This window comes from Sorghum bicolor, chromosome 1 (assembly GCF_000003195.3).
Source record: "Sorghum bicolor cultivar BTx623 chromosome 1, Sorghum_bicolor_NCBIv3, whole genome shotgun sequence".
NCBI lineage: Eukaryota > Viridiplantae > Streptophyta > Magnoliopsida > Poales > Poaceae > Sorghum > Sorghum bicolor.
In genome coordinates this window covers 54,292,843-54,312,441 of record NC_012870.2, presented here as the reverse complement: position 1 = coordinate 54,312,441, position 19,599 = coordinate 54,292,843, and the positions used below count along the sequence as shown (strand labels likewise).

General features: G+C 41.7%; 2 protein-coding genes across 2 annotated transcripts in view; both read left to right on the top strand.

Annotated features, from left to right (window-relative positions):
- Nucleotides 10,656-14,292, top strand: LOC8055097 (transcription factor bHLH18). The gene is made up of 5 exons (XM_002467354.2): nucleotides 10,656-10,702; nucleotides 10,870-10,951; nucleotides 11,082-11,522; nucleotides 11,610-12,008; nucleotides 14,068-14,292. Exons 2-5 carry the CDS (start codon nucleotides 10,910-10,912, stop codon nucleotides 14,137-14,139), a joined length of 954 nt encoding a protein of 317 aa, XP_002467399.2. The 5' UTR covers nucleotides 10,656-10,702; nucleotides 10,870-10,909; the 3' UTR covers nucleotides 14,140-14,292.
- LOC110432168 (proline-rich protein 2-like) overlaps nucleotides 18,146-19,599 on the top strand; it is a 3,594-nt gene continuing 2,140 nt past the window's right edge. Inside the window, exon 1 of the mRNA XM_021452116.1 lies at nucleotides 18,146-18,190. Within this exon, the coding sequence (XP_021307791.1) occupies nucleotides 18,146-18,190 (45 nt within the window). The remainder of the gene's footprint in view (nucleotides 18,191-19,599) is intronic.

Below are 19,599 nucleotides of genomic sequence, written 5' to 3'. Positions count from 1 at the left end.
AAAGCTGCGCGAAGTGCCGCAGTCTGCGAAGAGCCCTTGCCGAGGATCTTGTTACCGCCGTGCTAGACGCAGAGTGAGATATCTCGGCATCATGCGAACGAATATTGTTATTATAGACTAGAACATGTCTTCGCCAAGTGCCGAAATTTGGCACTCGGCGAAGAGATCTTCACCGACAAGATTTTCGCCAAGTGCTCTTCGCCGAGTGCGGCACTTGGCGAAGCTTTCGCCAAGTGTAAAGTGGCCTTCGCCAAGTGCCCCAGGCACTTGGCGAAGTCCTGTTTTCCAGTAGTGAGTGGAGTGTTTTGTCCATGCATCGAATAACCTCCCATTTTCTTCTGGAGTCCAATTGATGCGTTGACGCCTCTTTGGTTCTTCTTCTTCTTCTTCACTGCTAGCACTTAAATCTTCAATGTTGACTGATTGCTTCTCTTGTTGTGCAGAGTATCGAGAACTAGACTCAGATCCATGGGAGCAAGTGTTGGCTGCAGCTCCACCCAAATTGCCAAATTGAAGGACTGGTGGAGACCTATTGCTTGCAGATGCACCTAAACTTTCCTGGAGATGAAATCCTTGAAAGCTAGGTGGAGGAGCTTGTTGCCAACTCCCTTGTTGTGGAACACCTTGGAATGTGTGCGGAGAATGGCCATATGGTGGGTGTACTCCTGGAGGACCAAAAGGATTGAAGTTCTGTAGAAAATTAGATGTTGCAAAGGGAATCTGGAAGTGGGGAGGTGGAGAAATCTGGCCACTACCCTCGTGATATTGGGTTGGAGTGTCTTGATTAAAGCCTTGATTGAGGAGGCCTGAAAAGTTTCTAGGTGGGGGGTTCCATTCTTGTGTTGTAGAAGTTCGAAATCTCAGGAAGTGTGGAGAAAGAGTGAAGCACGGAGCTTCAGTTTTTGTAGGCAGTGAAGAAGTGAAGCAGCCAGTTTTTGTAGGCAATGAAGAAGGGAAGCAGCAAAGAAGCAGGCAACGTCCACCCGCCCAACGGCTCCCTGCCGAATGCAACGGCTCTCTTTGTTTATTGTTGTACATTGTAAATATATATACTTTATTGTCTTATGGGTTGTCCATAGTGCTAGGGATGGCTGGTGGCTATGGACTACATATGGACCACTCCCACAATGTATGGGTTGGCTGATAGCAATTATTTTATTTCTTATGGACTGCTTTTGCACACATTGTGGTTGCTTTTATAGGGCTTGGTTTCGGATTACAGCTTGTTACCAAAAATACCCTATAACCACTCTCAAAGCTATCTGAGTAATTCCTCTCTATGACTATTTCACAAACTCTTGCGCCGTCATCTGAGCCGTATCGCAGCCCAGGAGGGACTCGTGGTGAGTTCTAGGCGGCACAGACCTCCGTCCTTCATGCGCCGAGAGTCTTCGATCCTTCGCCATCCCGCATCCGAAGGATCCGCGTCGAACTCTAGGGGTCCTTCGCCTCTAGTTAGTCCTCTTTTGTACCTGCATCCCACAGAGTCAGGCCGAATTAGCATTAACCTCTCTCCGGACCTTCGCCCTCGTCTGAAGGTCTCGGCAAGGCGTGAAGGTTGGACCTTCGCGCCTAGCCCCGAAGTGGGCGAATCCCCAACACTGCCATACTCTGCCATTTGTTAGAGAATTACATACTAGTGTGTGCTATTATATTGATTTATATTCTCTATTTAATCATGAATTGCCTAAATTTCCAACATATAAAACTACCTAGAAACTAGTTTTGTTCCCATATTCTAATTTGATAAGAGCTTTATAGCAGTCAAGAACAAGAGGGTGTGCGTTCTATTTCTTCTAATATGTCTACTACCAACCATTAAAGATTTCAAAATTGGCTAACTGTTACGATGAGGATTCCAGCCATGGTCACTTCAGCAGCAGGAGAGAGAGAGAGAGAGAGAGAGAGAGAGGTTGACCTCAATTTTTAATCCATAAAAAAGTGGTTGTATTATAGGAACATGAGTTTACATTTGTAAAAATGGGACGCGGGTGTGAAGCTTTTTGGCAATGTCGAATGAACTTTTATTTTTATTCATAGCTTAAATTCCATATCATTCAAAGACATAAACCTAGATTTATGATTAGAATATGTTTAGCTCTACTTAGAGCATTTGCAGCAGTGCCAAAACAAATAATCTCAAAAATCTAGTTTTGTAGTATTTCCAATAAATATTGCAAAAGGAAAAAGTGAAAATTACTCATCACCAACGATTTTCAATAATTTGCTCTAAAAAAGTAGACCCACTTAAAGATTTTTTTCGCTGCCCATGGCACACCAACAACGCCACTATTCTCCTGCTAGTCGCCCCGTAGCCAGGCATCCCTCACACCTAACTCGCACCCAGGACATCCAAAACAGAATCTCACTCTACCTACTAGCAAGTATCCTTTGGACATAAAAATAGTGGCCGAAGATCCAACTTTAGTGAATCCCCAAGGTGGTGATGGGGGTGACGAGTGTATCATGCCATCATCCTAACTCACAGCCAGGATCTACAAAAATAGAATCTCCACTACTATAGAAATGATTTTAGGTGACAATGTCCAAACATGAACGGAGGTGGATACAAAATCCAACTGTCTCCTAAAATGCTAGGCTATTAAAGGAGACGTTCACATTTATTTTACGAGACAGTCATATTTGCCCATCTCCTAAAATCGATTAACGGAGATGGTCAAAATCTAACCGTCTTTTAAAATATATTTACGGAGGCGGGCGCCTTAAGACAACTGCCTCCATAAATAGCCTATTTATGGAGACGGTCGTGTTAGGTGCTCGCCTCCGTAAATTTATTTTATGAGGCGGGCACACTAGAATGCCCCGCCTCTGAAAAGGTGCTCGCCTCCCTAAATTTATTTTAGGAGGCGGGCACACTAGAAGGCCCGCCTCTAAAAAGGCTAAGGCCCAACTCGCCTAGGGAGGACTGATATCGGGCTTGTGTGTATATATATGTATAGTACTTAGGTTTTCACTGTTCCAATCCAACTCCCCCTCTCCCAGCCTCTAGCCGCACGCAACGCACCTCCACACTTGCCCTCTTCTCTCTCGCCCTCCCTCACTGTAACACCCTAAAAATTATTTTCTGGGAAATAGAGTGAAAATGATTTAATTTTGTATTTTTGTGTTCATGAAATATAGAGAGATAATATTTTTCATTAAATTAAAATTCATCATAGGACAAATAAACATGTTTGAGCATACATGTCAAGGCATTTTATTTACTGTGATGAGTGTATTTAAACTCAAAATTCAAAATGATTCAAAAGGATTTTTAAATGAATTTCAAACGGCTTTTGAAATAAAAAAAAATGAAAGAAAAGTAAAACCTCTCCCTTCTCTCTCCCCGCGGCCCAGTCGCACGCTCAGCCGGCCCAAGCGCCCGCAGGCAGCCTGCGCGCCTTCCCCTCTTCTATCTGTCTGACGATCGGGTCCCACTCCTTCTCTCACTAGTCGGTGGAGCCCACGCGGCAGCGCCCTCTCCTTCCCCTTTCTTCTTCGACGTGACCGAGCAGGTCTCCTACCGAATCGGAAGCTCATCCCGATTTATGCGGGATTGGTTACCAAATCGCCTGCCTAAGCATCCATTAAGTAGGACCAGTGCCTCCTCCGCCTCCGTTTCTTTTTCCCTGCATGCTTTCGGTCTTAATTGCGTGCTGTAGCTCCGTTCCGGATCTCGCCGAGAGGATAGGGAAGCCGCCGCCGTGGGTTTCGCTCCGGGGTGTTCAATTCTCGCCCGCAACCACGTGCCGAGTTTCGCGTCGAGGTAACAAAGCTTCCAAGTCCCTTCCCTAATTTTCTACCGCGTTCGTTTGTTCTCACATCGGCGCCGAACCTGCACAGGAAGAGCCGTCCGCGGTTTTGCGTCGCGTGCCTTCCCCAAGATCGCCCGAGCTCCAATAGCACCCTATGTGAGTTCGCGAGGGTCCTCTCTTGCTCCCAGTACCCTTCCCGTCGAAAACCGAGCTTTCTAGTGCCTTCTCCACCATCTCCGGCGAGCTCGGCTCTTTTTCCGGCCATGGAGCCGCCGTGCTCTCTCTCTGCTCCGGCAGCACCCTTTCTCTCCCCGCCTGCTTCTAATCAGAGCCATCCATCGCAGATCCAACGATCCAGATTTCATGATACCCCTTCACTCGCACTTTTGCTAAAGAGTCTCTGGAAGATTTCATGCTGAACCCGCGGTCCAAAGCGAACAGATGGAATACGCCTTTCAGTTTTGAAAACGTAAAGTCCGCTGAGTTGATTCAAAATACGTTTTCAGGTATTTACAGAATTGCCACTGAAATTGTTTTGCTCATAAAATATTTATTCTAACTCCATTTTGACCCATTCAAATTGCGTTGCATTCGTTTTACTGAACTCTACATGTTAGTAACATCATTTTCTCAGTTTAAAACTTTTTAATTTCGTGATCCTATTTAATTAATTATTTTTCTATATAAAATCTTAGAAAATTCATAACTTCTACGTTTTAATTCCGATTTTCGTGGTCCTTACGTTTGTGTGATCGTAGCGCTGCGTAGAATATTTTGATAAACTTTTATATTTGTTTTACCACTGTTTGGTGTATTGTTCTAATTATAGTTTGTTTGCTTCGTGTATGATTGTCTATATGGAATTGCGTGTTGTTGATTGATGATCGGGATTAGACGGTGAGCCGCACGTTGGTGATCAAGGTCAAGCTTTTGACGATCAGCAGCAGGCTCAGGAGAGCTTTGATCAAGGCAAGTATAACTTGGGACTACCCTTGTCACCTATACACAATTAATATAACATTTATCATATACATGTGTCCACCTTGATGACCTTAGCAAAATCATAGATGATTGTTATCCTGAATTCTTTGTTGCCTATTTGGATATGCATTGGGTAGTTCTTGCTAGTGCTTGATTATTAATCCATGATCTTGTAACATGAATATTTGAATATACAATAAACAATAAAATAAGCTTTCTAGCAACTTGAATATAAAGGGTGGAAAGAACTCTGGCTTTTGCTGGATTGATCTTGACCCTCCATAAGGACTTATCCCTTGGCAAAAGCTGGGACAACTCGTACAACCATGAGGGCTATATGGCTCTGGCTTTAGTCAAGTATGAGTAATTTTTCTAGCTTGTTAGTGGTTACCCGAAAGGGTGGAGGGGCTGAATCGTTTTGGGTATAGTGCGAGCCCCTGTCCTTATGTGTATAGGCTGCGCGTCATTGTGCCATTTGGAAGGGGGTATCTATATCTACGCGCAAAGGAAACCTTGCGGCCCTAACATGTTAGACGAACATTTGAAAGATTTCATAGTGATCCCTGCCGACCTTCCTTGGTAGTGGGTTAAGAGGCTGATCACCTCGGGCGAAAGGGTAAATCACGACTCATGGGTAAAGATGTACAACTCTGCAGAGTGTTAAATCTGGTATACTAGCCGTGCCCACGGATACGGACGGCCCGGAAAACTGACGGAATAGATGGACATTGATGAACATGATTAATGATGATAAAAGATGGTTTATTATGTTGTTTATATGTGTTATTCTTAATTCTTGTATACAATTGATCATGTGGTTATGGGATTTAATATGCTACCTTGATATTTGCTATCCAATAATTAAATATGCTATCTACATATAAAAGCTAAATGCAGTCAAACCAGTGTCAGCTAATTGAGCCTCATGAACCCCTGGTTATACTTGTTGAGTACGATATGTGCTCACTCTTGCAATTTCCCCCACACCTCAGGAGAAGTTTTGGGCTTGTGATCAACCAGTCAGTTTGATCCTGTGGAGAGGAGTTAATACCCGAAGTTTGGAGTTGTCTATCCGCTGTTTGATACTGAAGGTTATTTCTTTTATATTAAGTACGTTATATATTTATGCATTGTCTTTTGATATTACCCCTTATTTGTAGCTATATGTGAGATTTGACTTCTAAAACTCACATATGGTGGTTTTGTCCTTAAAATCGGGTATTACCCTCACTCGCCCTCCTCTCTCTCTCTCCTTGGTAGCAAACAAGAAGTGGCGGTGCGTGAGGCCTCCACTAGCGGCGGTAGCGGCAGTGCTCGAGGTGGCCACCTTGGGCAGATCCGGTGGCTTGCGGCTACCGGCGGGCGAGATTCGATGAGCACACATCTCTTCCAGGTAACATTGTCCTTTGTTTCTCCATCTCTCCTAGCTTCTCTCCTTCACTCTCTCTTTCTCCTAGGGCGAACGATGGTCCAGCCAGCTGCAACCGGTGCTGCTCGTGCCCCACCGGCAGTGGATCCAGTGTTAGCGAGCAAGCAACGTCAATGGCGCCCGGATGTACGGAGGATGCGGCTGCGGGGCTCGAATCCGGCGAGCAGTGGCAACAGCGCTCGGATTCGACCATAGGAGCTACCGATCTGGCCCACAATGGCGACGATGGACGTGGTGGCGGCGCGCAGACACGGAGCACAATGGCGGGCTTGATTGGGCTAGCTCTGCTTTTTTTTAAATTGATTAATAGAGACGAGCACTTTTAAGACGCCCGCCTCCGTTAATCAATTAACCATAGCAGGCATGGCAACCAACTCTATTAAGTGACGATTAACCGAGGCCACTAATTGGAGGTGGTTACAAATGCCCGCCTCCATTAACCAATTCCAATCACCTCCAATAAAATTTATGTAGTAGTGCTCTTATTTGCTCACCATCATAGGGAGTAGTGGTGCTCTGAGTATCTTTGTGCGTGTCTTTCTCCATTTTTTTATGCGTGCATAGATTAGGAGTTAGGATAGGGAAGTGCTGGATCCAGACTTATTTTAGGCCTATCAAAAAAAAAGATTGCGAGTGGCTTTACCAAACACTTATGGAGATGCTTGTTGCTTTGTAACCCAAAATTAGGAGCACGTACACTGAGGATTCTTTTACCATCAAGGTCTACCCTACCGCCCTGCCCTCCCCTAAAACGTGTTAAACATACTAGTACTCAAGTTGGCATATCTGCTGAGTTTCATGAAGCTTAGCTTTAGGCCTGTCTGGACGGGGTTTCATATTCCAGTTTCTAAGACTCTAAATATGTTAAAACTTTTATCATCTATCTTTATCTATACTATGTCATGTCAGCTTATTTAATGACAATGAAACTCTTTCCACCCCCACCAAGATAGGTCTTGTTAGGATGCCCACTAGCTAGTCATCCATAGGGAGTTTTTGAAAACCTCTAGTTTGCTATATATATACTCCCTCCATACCTAAAAAACTTGACGTTTAGACAGGAATTGTGGTAACCAAGGAGTGATTAATTAAGGGGTAATCTTTCAACTATGCTCTTATTAAATAGACCTGCGGGTATCTCATGTTCATGAAAGTTTCATAGGTTGATTGGTTTGTATTGATCAGCCTCGAGCAAGCAGCCAAGGTTCGAGCCCTCCTGCCGAACATTTTTTTTCTACCTGACGATTTTACATGGCCCTGTATCCATAAAAATAGAATATCCCGTGGCTAAGTAAGAGCCCCCTGCCGAACATATTTTTTCTTCACCTGTCGATTTTGCATGGCCCTCTACCTCTATCCATAAAAAAGGATGTGTTTGTTTTTTTCCATTAAAAAAAATGCCGTGGATAAGGATTGCATGAGGGCTCGGAATGCACGCCATGTAGCCCTTTGAATTGTGCGCGTAGACAGAGTTCGTTGCCACCACGGACTCCATGGCGGCACGGAGCGTGGTGCAGCGACGAAGGTGCTGGAACCTCGCGGCACGGCGAGCGTGGTGCAGCGACGGAGGTGCTCGAACCCTGGCGGCGCGGCGAGCGTGCTGCGGCGAGGGAGCTGCGCGGACGTGGTGCGGCGAGGGAGCGGGCGAGAGCGTGCGGTGCGTGCGATTAATGCGGAGAGAAAGAATCGAGGAGCCGCGCGAGTAATCCGCAGTTGTACGGGCGCGAGAAGGAGGGGTAAACGCGTCCAATACTTTCTTTGCATGGGTAGAACGTCAAGTTTAGTAAAAACTGTGAGAGAGCTCAGAACGTCAAGTTTTTTAATACGGAGGGAGTATATGCTAATGAACACATCAACTTGCTAAACCACCATGTTTCTAGCAAGTTTGGGCGTGACAGCAACGATAGATATGCACTTAAGTTTCAGACCTCTGGTGCACATTAAATGAACAGGGACGACTTAGCTCTTGATCCCTGCATATCTGTAAGATATATGAGGGCACTTAATGCAGACTCTATCATAAAGTCTAAAGTTATTTATTACCTCGAACAATGTGGACTTGGAGTCTAAATAAGACTTGGAGTCTTATTTTTTCTACCTCTTTCTTCAATAAATATGTTGTCACATCAGCAAAATACCATAAATAATATGTAATTAAGTGTCTTGGACTCTATGATAGAGTCTTGTATTGTGAGTGCCCTAGGTCACTGTGTAGCTTGCACATATAGTTCTTGCAAGCATTATTTAGAGAATGGAGAAAGTATCTGGATCCATGTACACTGCGTCTTCACAGGTGATGCATGCCAGCACTAGAAATCGGTCAGCTATGACACATATATATATAACCACAGAAGAGAGTTGCATGCCCTGCAATGCACAGCGATTGAGCCGGCGTGTTTTGCTTCAAACTGTGGGCGCAATGATACAAACAATTAATGCCTTGCTAATCCGCTTTGGCTGATGCATGTTAGGAAAGGATCAATGAAATGGATTTTATTAGTACACTAGTCATAGTGAAGGTTTTTTTTATATATTGTTATTAAAAATGGGGTGCTCCATATAGGTAGTAAGTCTAATGGCATGACACTAAAATTATGAATAGAGAGGTCAACTTTTATGTAGATGAAACTGGATCTACAATCATTTTAAAACTGGATACATGGTGCGCTAGAACTAATCAATACTCCTATACAGGAGTACCCTGTTTCTCTAATATAAGAAAAGTCTCAGGTTGGATTTGCCGGCATCACACACGTGTTGCCCATGAACTGTCCTGATTCTCTTCGCGAAACCGGAGGTTACAGGCTAGTTAGTGAGCAGCAAAACACAGGAGGTGGTTCCCTCTATGCCATCGTGAAACCTCATGCTTCTCCATAACTAAGAATGTATGTATCAATATGAATTCAGAACCTGTCAATGTAACTTCAAATTTGTAGGAATTTTACAGGAAACAATATAATCAAGACTAATGGCTCATGTTTCAAATGAGGCCAGTGACTGAATGTGTTCCTTGAGGTAGATGCATGTAAGTCTCCACTTCATGGTGTGTTCTATATTTTAATAAGAAGGAGAAGTCCATTTTTTTGACGCAACTATATTGTCTGATTTTTTTTGGCCATGTAACTCTAAAACTAGAAATCATTAACCACCGAACCATAAGTACAGGACAAATTTGGCCATCTGTCTAGTTTTAAAGGTGGTTCCATATTATCTAAAAAAAATATGAAAAATAGTTTATTTTTTTAAAAAAATACTAACAACTAATCCATTTCAAAACATCAAAAATATTAAATCAGTACCAAAATATTCCTATAAAATATCTATTTGGTGCTCTCTATCTGAAGTTATTGATATTATATTTATTCCCATGTTTTATTTATCATAGTCATATTTATTACTTATTTAATTAATTGTTTTGTGCTACATTATACCCGGGATTGCTAGAGAATCCATAGAAGATTACAAGCAAACAGAAGAATATATGGAAGACGACACCAACCTCATGCTCAACCACATATAGACCAATCACATTTATCCATTACAACTGTAATAGCATCACTATCCTCAATAAATAATTTGGCTAACTGACATATTTGGTTCTCTATTTTGAGTATGGATTTTCTTGGTTGATCTCTACGTTTCATATATATAGCCAAACATGGTGTTTTAAATAATGGCATCGTTACGAGCAGTAAAACACTATGAACAACTACAACTAGGATCAAAATAACTCCAAATCTAATACCTATATATATGTTATATCTTTAGAAAAAGTTTGGTGCTGGTTTATATTTTTATTAAAAAAGAATGAATTATGGATTTTTTAAAAGTAAATTATATTTTGTTTTTATATACAAAACCACCTTTATTTGAAACCACATGGATGGGCCAAACTTGTCCGGTATTAATAGTTCGATCGTCAAAGATTTCAGGTCTTATAGTTACCGCCAGAATCGAACTTGAACAATAGCTGGATGGTCACAATAGACTTATCCTAGTAAGAAAGGAAGTGATGACTTTCTATACTCTTGGACACCAGTTACAATCCAAGTTGCAGTTATTGATGAGTGAAGAAAAGTATAACAAGAGGGCCTTGTTGAAGGATTGGAAAGAATATAAGCTTTGACCAGCACGTCCCGACCACATGCACATGCTATGGTATCAATAATACGTTGGCAGGGAAGTCAATATGGAACAAGACAAAATCAAACCAATATACTGTTGCAGTGAACTACTAAAACAATGCCGCTCCCATTGCAATACTTACATTATTTCTTATTTATATATACAGCGGTTGAAATGTACAATAATGGAGCATGCCTAGGAATCATTAAAATTGGGATTTAATAGTTGCTAATAATCATAATTATCGGGGCTAAGTACCCCAGCTCAAGTTGTTGAAGGAGCATCATATATAGTATAATAAATTCAAGCAGTATAGTATGTTTTCTTTGTCTATAAGAAACCTACACCAGTGTCTCCTCTCCTCTCATTGCTGTATTAGCATTTAGCAGGACAGTACCATCGAGATTTTCAGGTATGGAGCAGAGTCACCCCAAAATTCCTAGTTCTCAATTAATTCTTCCTTTTTGTTCCTAGAGATTGCTCCTTCGTTGTTTGTTAAATTTTGTTAGGATTTCTGTGCATCAAATAAACAGAATTATATTAGATCAATCGCTGTCTAATATAATGGTTTTGTTGTAGGATTTTACATATATATTACACCTGACGATTCTACTGAGATATGATGGATTCCTCGGCTAATAAGCAATGGCTGGCAGAACTTGTAAGATCCCACACGACCAAATTTCGGTAGAAATGCCAGCTTCCAATTTAGTTCATCTATATATATATCGACATATATCTGAAGCACGCATAATAATTAAATTTTGTTGCATGCGGTAAATTGTGTGTAGGAGAAGGATGATGACCTTGGGGAGCTGGAGTTGATTGACCCACTGAGCATGCAGCAGCTCGCGGAATCCCTGGCCAACGAGCTCTGGAGCCAGCAGCAGCCTCCACAACAAGAGCAGCGGCCAACAACCACGGGTTTCTCATTCGCTGGGGTTGGGGGCTCTGCGGCGACGGGTGTTGGTTGCAACAACATCTTGATGTCCTTCACCAATGACGGCGGCTCGTCGTCGTCGTCGTCTACCACGGTCGTTGGGACTGCGAATAATTGCTGCCCACCACTGACGATGCTGCCGCTGACGGAGAAGAAACAAGGCACAGGCAGTGGCGGCGGCCGGAGGGCGAGCTCGAGCCTGAAGGAGCACGTCGTCGCAGAGAGGAAGCGCCGGGAGAAGATGCACAACCAGTTCGCCACGTTAGCGTCCATCGTCCCGGACATCACCAAGGTACCTAGTACTCTAGTACGTCGTAAGAGAGACACACCAATGCATTGACTAGCTAAAGCCGTTAGGGATTGGCTATTCCATTCTCAGACCGACAAGGTGTCCGTCCTGGGCAGCACCATCGAGTACGTGCACCACCTCAAGGACAGGCTCAAGACGCTGCAGCAGAAGAAGGAGCACCACCACTTCGCCGGCAGCGGCAGCGGCACGGCGGAGTCGGAGTCGCCGCCACCGTCGGACGCACAGTGCTGTACTACTGGGACTGGCTCCAAGGACGATGAAGCTGTTAACAAGTCCGATGATGAGAGCCCAAAGATCGAGGTGGACGTGCGAGGGAAAACGATTTTGCTGAGGGTGGTGTGCCGGCAGAAGAAGGGGGTGCTCATCATGGTGCTCACGGAGCTGATCGAAAACCACGGCCTCTCCATCATCAACACCAACGTCGTGCCCTTCGCCGAATCATCACTCAACATCACCATCACGGCACAGGTATACGTCCCTCTGGACAAAACATATGTTCATTTGTGCATGTATTATCAAATTAAAATTTTTTACTTTTGACTAAGGCCCTATTTAGTTCACCCCTAAAACCAAAAACTTTTTCAAGATTTTCCGTCACATCGAATCTTGCGGCACATGCATGGAGCATTAGATATAGATGAAAACAAAAACTAATTGCACAGTTTATCTATAAATCGCGAGATGAATCTTTTAAGCCTAGTTACTCTATGATTAGATAATATTTGTCAAATAAAAACGAAAGTGCTATAGTGTCAAAATTCAAAAAAATTTCAGATCTAACCAAGGCCTAACGATTAAGTTAACCAAGCATAAATATGCTTAGTGATACAACAATAGCTAGCCGGGTATAACTTGATCCGTATTTAAAAACATATATTTTAATAGGAATGCTAATTTTGGACGTGCTGCGGCATTGAAGCGCAGACTGCAGACCATTGTTGTTGCCGATCTCATCATACAGTCACCATAAATTATGCTTAGAATTTAGAAGTGTGGGGATGGGCGGAGACCAAGACCTTGAGTTAGGGTTTGGGCTTTGGGGATTTTAGGGCTTCCTTTCATGGCTCTGTCGTGGGCTTAGAAGAGGGCTGTTTAGTATTAGCTAAGGAGGCAATGTTATAGGGGTGGAGGAGAGGAGAGGTGCTCGCACCAGCCCGGTGTAGGAGAAGCCTCCTTGGATTTAGTGAGGACAGTGGCATATATAGGACAGAGGCAACAGAGGCACCGTTGGAGCCGGCCGGGGGCAGCGGTGTGTGAGCATGGGGTCAAGTTATAGAGGATGATGATGAGCCGACATTCGAGCGAACAAGAATATAATAGGAGAGAAAGAGAGAGAGAGAGAGAGAGATAGGAGGTGAGCATGAGGATGGCTTTCTAAGTGCAAAACCTAGCACTAGTACAACCCACATTTCTATGGCAATGGTAATAGTTTCAAAGAAAAAATCACGATAAAGTTAACTTACAAGAATACGCTACCTCAAGTCATACCACAACTTACAACCAGGGGCTAATGATCCCCTCCCCCCCCCCCTGGCCCAATCCCAACCCAAATCAAGGCAGAGCCTATGGGATCGTGAAATAAAGAGGACAAAGATCTTTTCAATAGCATTCCAAGTGAAGGAGGTTACAATAATTATAAGTTATTTATTGTTATTTGTAAAAACAAGCACAATAAAGTTTGTTTCTTTGCACAAACTGAAAATCAGAATGGATAGGACTTTTAGCAATAAATAATTTGTTATTACTCTCTCCTCCATTAGTAAAAAATAGTAGTTATATGGGATGGATATTCAATTGTATTATGTTCTTATGCAAAAAAATCTTTGTTAGGATCATCTCCCTTGTGAGTACCTAACCTAATAGTCTTCCATTGACTACTAAGTTAGATAATTCACTTAATTAGTCATCCCGGTACACCATCCATATGATGTACTATGTGCGACTTCATCCAGGATCACACAAAGGAAAGAAAACATCACAAGCCACAAATAGGTCATATTACATCACAAGTATTAAAGTTTACAAACCATTGTCTCAAGCTTAGTCATTACTCATAAAGTACACACAAGCAACTTAACAACATCATAATACTAGTGGAAGTCTTTAACAACATAGTTTTGGAAGATAACAAATGTGTGGGTGTTCCATGATCCACACATATATGAGACAACGGTCCTTCTACCAATTAATCTTGGTCCTCTTGGGACTCGGGTGTAGAGAACCCATATGTCGGTGTCACACTACATGCAAAACTAGACAATCATAGGGTGAGAATACTCAATTGTAGGAACTGAACAAAGAGTACAAAAAATAGGAAATTTTAATTACGAACACGAATTTATACTCTTTATAAGATTCTAATCCATGCCGGAGTATAGATTGCATGGACTAGGATTACCTAACTATGATACTCTAAGTAGCTTTAGCCTTGCATATAGAAGGTATGAAAATTTCATATGACATTAATTAATATGGTTGGTCAATTAAAGATATTATTATTTTCTAATTCTTTTCTCACCACATGCAGATTGAAGACGGAACTTCTAGCACAGGTGAACTTGTGAACAATATTACATCTGCTCTAAATAAAGTAGGTTGAAATTCTAGTGAAAAGAAGTACATTCAATATCATATTGTATGCAGAAATTAATGTAAGTGGCAGCAACTAGTTGATTAGTGAACAAAATATATTTATTTAACGAAATTAATAGCTGGCTTTTGTTTGCAAATAAATGGATCAAACAGTTTGCAGCTTTGTACATGCTCCTTCTCTTGGTAGTGCTATCCCCATAGATCCGTTTACAAAATCCTTTACCAAAACATTATTTATGATTATATTGAAAACTATATCTAGTTTGTGTTAGAATAGTAAAAAGTAGTTGACCAAATTATTGATCAAAGATCATAAACTTTGAATCTTCCTGTGCATGTATGTTTTTTTCCTGATCGAGTACAACTCACACACTCCATACTCACATCTAGGGATGAAAACGGTACGGATATTTTCCGACCGTATTCGAGACTGAATTCGTTTAGAGGGGGTTCAGATCTGTCCGTATCCGAGTCCGAATATTCAACATCCGATACCGTATCCGTATCCGAATACTTAAATCGTATATTTATGATGTCGACATCCAATTATATCTTATCCGACATGATTGACATTATCCGTATTCGAATCCGAATCCGACCAGAAATATGAAAACAAATCTGATATGAGTGATATCCGTCCGTTCATCCCTACTCACATCATACACACAAGCGTGTGTGTCCGTACATATGCAAAGAAATGGTTGGAGGCTTCTACACGGGAATCTTGCATTACCACTAAATGCACATGCCTGCATGTACCCTAAAATTTCTAAAAAAATTCAAGAAAAGATAAAATACCAGGGTTTGAACCAGTGACATCCCAATAGATTGCCCTACTACTGGACCACACACACATTCACACTAGTCAGCTATGTTCTACTTAGCCACGTCACCGTGGTTCCCACCGGAACACTCAATCCAGAGCTAGGATTTTTGTGCTAGGTGTATATTTAGAAAATTATCGTAACACTGCACAATATATATTGCCTAAAAAGTACAGTAACTAATATATTTCAGAACAAATATATGTCCAAGAAAAGAGTTGGGTGTTCACAAAAAGTTACTATATATATATATATATATATATATATATATATATATATATATATATATATATATATATATATATATATATATATGTGTGTGTGTGTGTGTGTGTGTGTGTGTGTGTTAAAATATTTATAAAAAAGGTTTGAACAATTTTACATTCTTAAGTTAAGATTAAAATTAATTTACATCCTAGAATAATTTCAAAAAAAAAATGAGCATCAATGCCAAGTCAAGAATTTAAACCCTAGCGTGGGCTAGTTCTACCACAAGAAACCTAAACCAGCTAAGATACGATTAGTTTGCAAAACATATGATCGAGTTTGTGAACCGTACAAGACAACATTTTAGTTGTGTAGGTGCTTGAGTGAGTTAGCTTAGTTATTACCTTAGTACTTTGTGTGAAAATTTATACAAATACAAATTTTGATGATTTTAATGTTTTGTCAACCGTAGCTTTGTTCTAGTTTATGTGTTTCATGATGTCTTAATGTCTGCCATGGTTATTGTTAAATGTATGGTTAACATATAAACAAAATGATATTATATAGTTAACTTTTTGTATGTCTAGCATTAGGCGGTTGTAATGTGTTGGTATAGGTTTATAATACGTGCCGAACAACCGGTCATTATATCTATGGCACAATGTACGACAGTCGGTCATTAAAAGTCAGCTGGTCATTAAATATTTATAATGACCCTAGTATCAATGACACATATCCTTGAAATGACTTTTAGGCCAGTCTCAATGGGAGTTTCATGTGAGTTTCATTTGCATTAAATAGGTTGCCACATAGACAGTTTTGATGACATGGCAGTGTATTTAAGAAGAGAGAAAAGAAATGGGTTTCATCTAGATGAAACTCTCTTGACACGATTACCAACTCTATATGAGTCTTGGAATTAAATGCTTATGAAACTATGAAATGAAACTCTCCATTGAAAGTGAATGTTTCATTCAAGTTTCATTTTATTTTATATGACATGGCAGTCTTGGAAACAACGCCATGAAACTCTCCACTGAGACTGGCCTTAACGACACATAGGGTGATGCTAAAAGATATGTTGTGGAATAGTGTGGGAACATAATATAATATCAAATTAGAGATGGTTTTCTATACAGAACTTTTTACCATGTAAACTTCTTTTTATCAGTTCTTTAGCATACTATTTTGCTGATTAAAATAGAGTCCAATCCAAATCCCCTTCAACTCGGCACCACTTTCAACATTTGAATTTTTTCACATTTATTCCGAATCTGACAAATAATATGTGGATAAGGATATAGGGAAGGAAATATCCAATCCTATCCAACAAGGTTTGACACGTAACGATCTATGGTAGTTGTCTACTGTTAGTTAAACTCATGTCCTCATGGAGAATGTGTACCTCAGTCTTGCACGTGTATGGGTGGGGGGCAAAGGAGAATTTATATGAAAGGAAGATATAAATCAAGAGGCCTCTTGATTTATGATTAACTAGCAAAAATGCCCGTGCGTTGCAACGGGAGATAAAAAACTTCATAAAACATTATAGGAATGATACATATTTATTTATATTTCATTAAATATATAATTTATGTTATGATGACCATGACATCCTTGACCACCATGGCCGGTAGGGGCAAGCATCCAAGCAAGGTGGCATAGACGCACCTACACAAGCGGTTGCCAGTACGGTGTGAACGGCTGCCGAGTAGAGCATTGTGGCTTCTCGGCAGCACAACGCGGCCGCGCAGGCAGGTGGGGAGATGATATGCACAGCCTCATCGACGGAGCACAGGAGCGGCCTAGGTGAGCAACGGAGCACAGGAGCGGCCTTGGTGAGCGACGGAGCATGGGAGTAGCATCCGCAGGTTGGACGTGCCTTCGACGGCTGGTGTGGGCGTTGTCGGGCGTTGGAGAGATACATCGACGACATGGGGAAATAAGCGAGCTCGCCGACGTATCGACGACATGGGAAGACGAGCGAACGTGCCGACGCAGCGGCGGTGCCGAGAGACGAGCGAGCAATGAAACTATTAGCGGCAGCACGGATAGGGGTTATGGATACGAATTTCTTTTACCTGGATGCATAGTAGCAACTCAACTTGGGCCTTAGTGAGGGGTCGCGGACGAGTGGGTAGACCGTTGAGCTAGACGACAAAAAAGATCAGAAATTTTACCTCTTTATTAATAGGTAGGTATAAGTATAGATATATATAGACATATTTGAATATATATTCTATGATAAATTTAATAGTACTATTTTGGTACTATAAATCTTAGTATTTTTTCTTAGAAATTCGGTTAAAATTTAAAAAGTTTGGCTTAAGAGAACTCTAAGACTTAAAGTTTTTAGAGACTGAGGAAGTAACAAGCATTTAGAGTGGTAGTAATCACATGATTACTAAACTGTAGCCCCTCCAGCAACATAACCACTTCATGTATTCATATTAGAAATGGATAGAAGAGGAATATTTATTTTACTGGTGCACTTAGGGTACCAGACAAATAAACTTGGTCTTCTTCTAAATTGACTTTACTATAGGTGGTTTTCAAAATTTTTAAAATAATAATTAAAAAAATCTAATTAATATAAACTTCTAAAAGTTCGTACTAATTGTTCAGATCCATGTAATCGTATGGCAGTAGTTATAGATTAGTGTTTCACTGGTTGTTTGTAATTTGTGTAATAAGAAAAAAAAAATTGGTTACGTACCTTTCGTCATCTGCTTGTCCCTGATGCAAATTTCCCCGGGCTGGTTGCGGGGGAGGGGCAGCCTGGTGTCGGGTCCATGATCTTGAGCTCGGCGTTCCTCACCACCGTGCCGCAGGCACCAGACTTCACCGGCAATGGCTCCTTGGCAAACGCCATGCACATTGAGAGCACGGGGCCTGCCTCTGACATCCCATACCCCTGTCCGAGCAGACATACAGAATTACAGAGTCAAAAACGGGCTGGCAGACATATACGGAGACGGAAACATGGGTGGCGGGCTGGCAGACATATACGGAGACGGCATGGGTGGTGTGGGTGGCGGACATATGGACGGACGTGTGGGCCCATCTGGCTACCGACGGTAGAAAAATTTTAGGCAGACTGAAATTTTCAGAATTTAGTAGTAGGGATAGAATAGAGAGCATCCTAGACTCCTAGTACGTCTTGAATCCAACCATGTTAGAATCAATTGGTTGCAAAAAAAAGTAAAGAAAAGAACAAAAGAAAGTAAAAAACTATTAGGCTATAGAATTAGGGTTAGTAATTTGGGCTGAGATTAACTAGTTTTGCCATACTAGAGCAAGCTTGCTGGTGCCATGTGGTAGGTTGCTGGCAGGAGCAAGGTGATAATGGTGCTTCTACCGTGATGATTCAGGATGGTTGTTAGGTGGTGCCACTAGGAGCGTCATGCATGGGGGCAGTGGCTCCCAGAGGTGGAGGCCGGAGAGCACTGATCCTGCAAGAGAGAAGGGCGAGAAGGAGGGTTATCCTCATTAGAGTCGGAGGCGGTACTGTCAAAGCAGAGGTTGGCGGTGTGGTAGACGAACAAAGATACGAGAGAGCAAGTGACACTACAGGAAACAGGCGATTTGCCGGGAGGAAAATGCTTTGCCGGGAGTTTTTTATCGGGCACCCGGCAAAGGATTTCTTTGCCGAAGGCTAGGGTCAGAGACTCCCGGCAAAGAAATACTCCCGGCAAAGTAGCCTTTGCCGAGGGCCAAACTCCCGGCAAAGTCTAGCCGTCGGCAAAACAACCTTGTTTGTCGAAGGCCGACACCCGGCAAAGCTAGGCCGTCGGCAAAGGTAGTCAGCGGGGTGATGACCAACGGTCGTCACTCTTTGCCGAGAGCCACGCCGTTAGACACCCGGCAAAGATTTTTTTATTTTTTATTATAAAAAATCTTTGCCGGGTGTCTCTGACCTGGCTCCCGGCAAAGGCTTCTTTGCCCGGAGCCAAATTAAGCTCCCGGCAAATTTTTTTTGTCTTTTTTTGTTTTTTGATCCAATTTTTTTGTGGGGCCTTGATAGAGTAAATAATTCGTTATTTGAAAATTTGGCACAATTTTAAGTTAAAAAATATATTTATTTAATTTATTTTTATTTCGTTGAATTTTTACGAGTAATGTAAATTTGAACTACAGGTACATAAAATAATATAATTCGGTTATTCGAAAAATGAGATTCATAATATTTAGGGTATGTCAAGGCCGTATCTAGGAAGTTGCATGTATTTTGGCGCATCATATTATCATAGCATGAGATTATACTCGCGAGGAAAGTGTATTTAAATTATATAAAATTAAAACAAAGTCCGAAAATCACGAAACTTGTCGATGTGTCTTGTTATTGCATGTGGGGGCCGAGGTAAAAAAATTAGAAAGTTTGGAGCAAGTTGTGACGTCAGGATGTTTAAAATCCAGACATCTCCACATATGATATC

Excerpts from the sequence above, each read along its gene's own strand:
- LOC8055097 (XM_002467354.2), top strand. The coding sequence starts at position 10,910 with ATGATGGATTCCTCGGCTAATAAGCAATGGCTGGCAGAACTT. Across the intron at positions 10,952-11,081 it reads AGCAATGGCTGGCAGAACTT|GAGAAGGATGATGACCTTGG; the intron begins GTAAGATCCCAC and ends AATTGTGTGTAG. Across the intron at positions 12,009-14,067 it reads ACATCACCATCACGGCACAG|ATTGAAGACGGAACTTCTAG; the intron begins GTATACGTCCCT and ends CACCACATGCAG.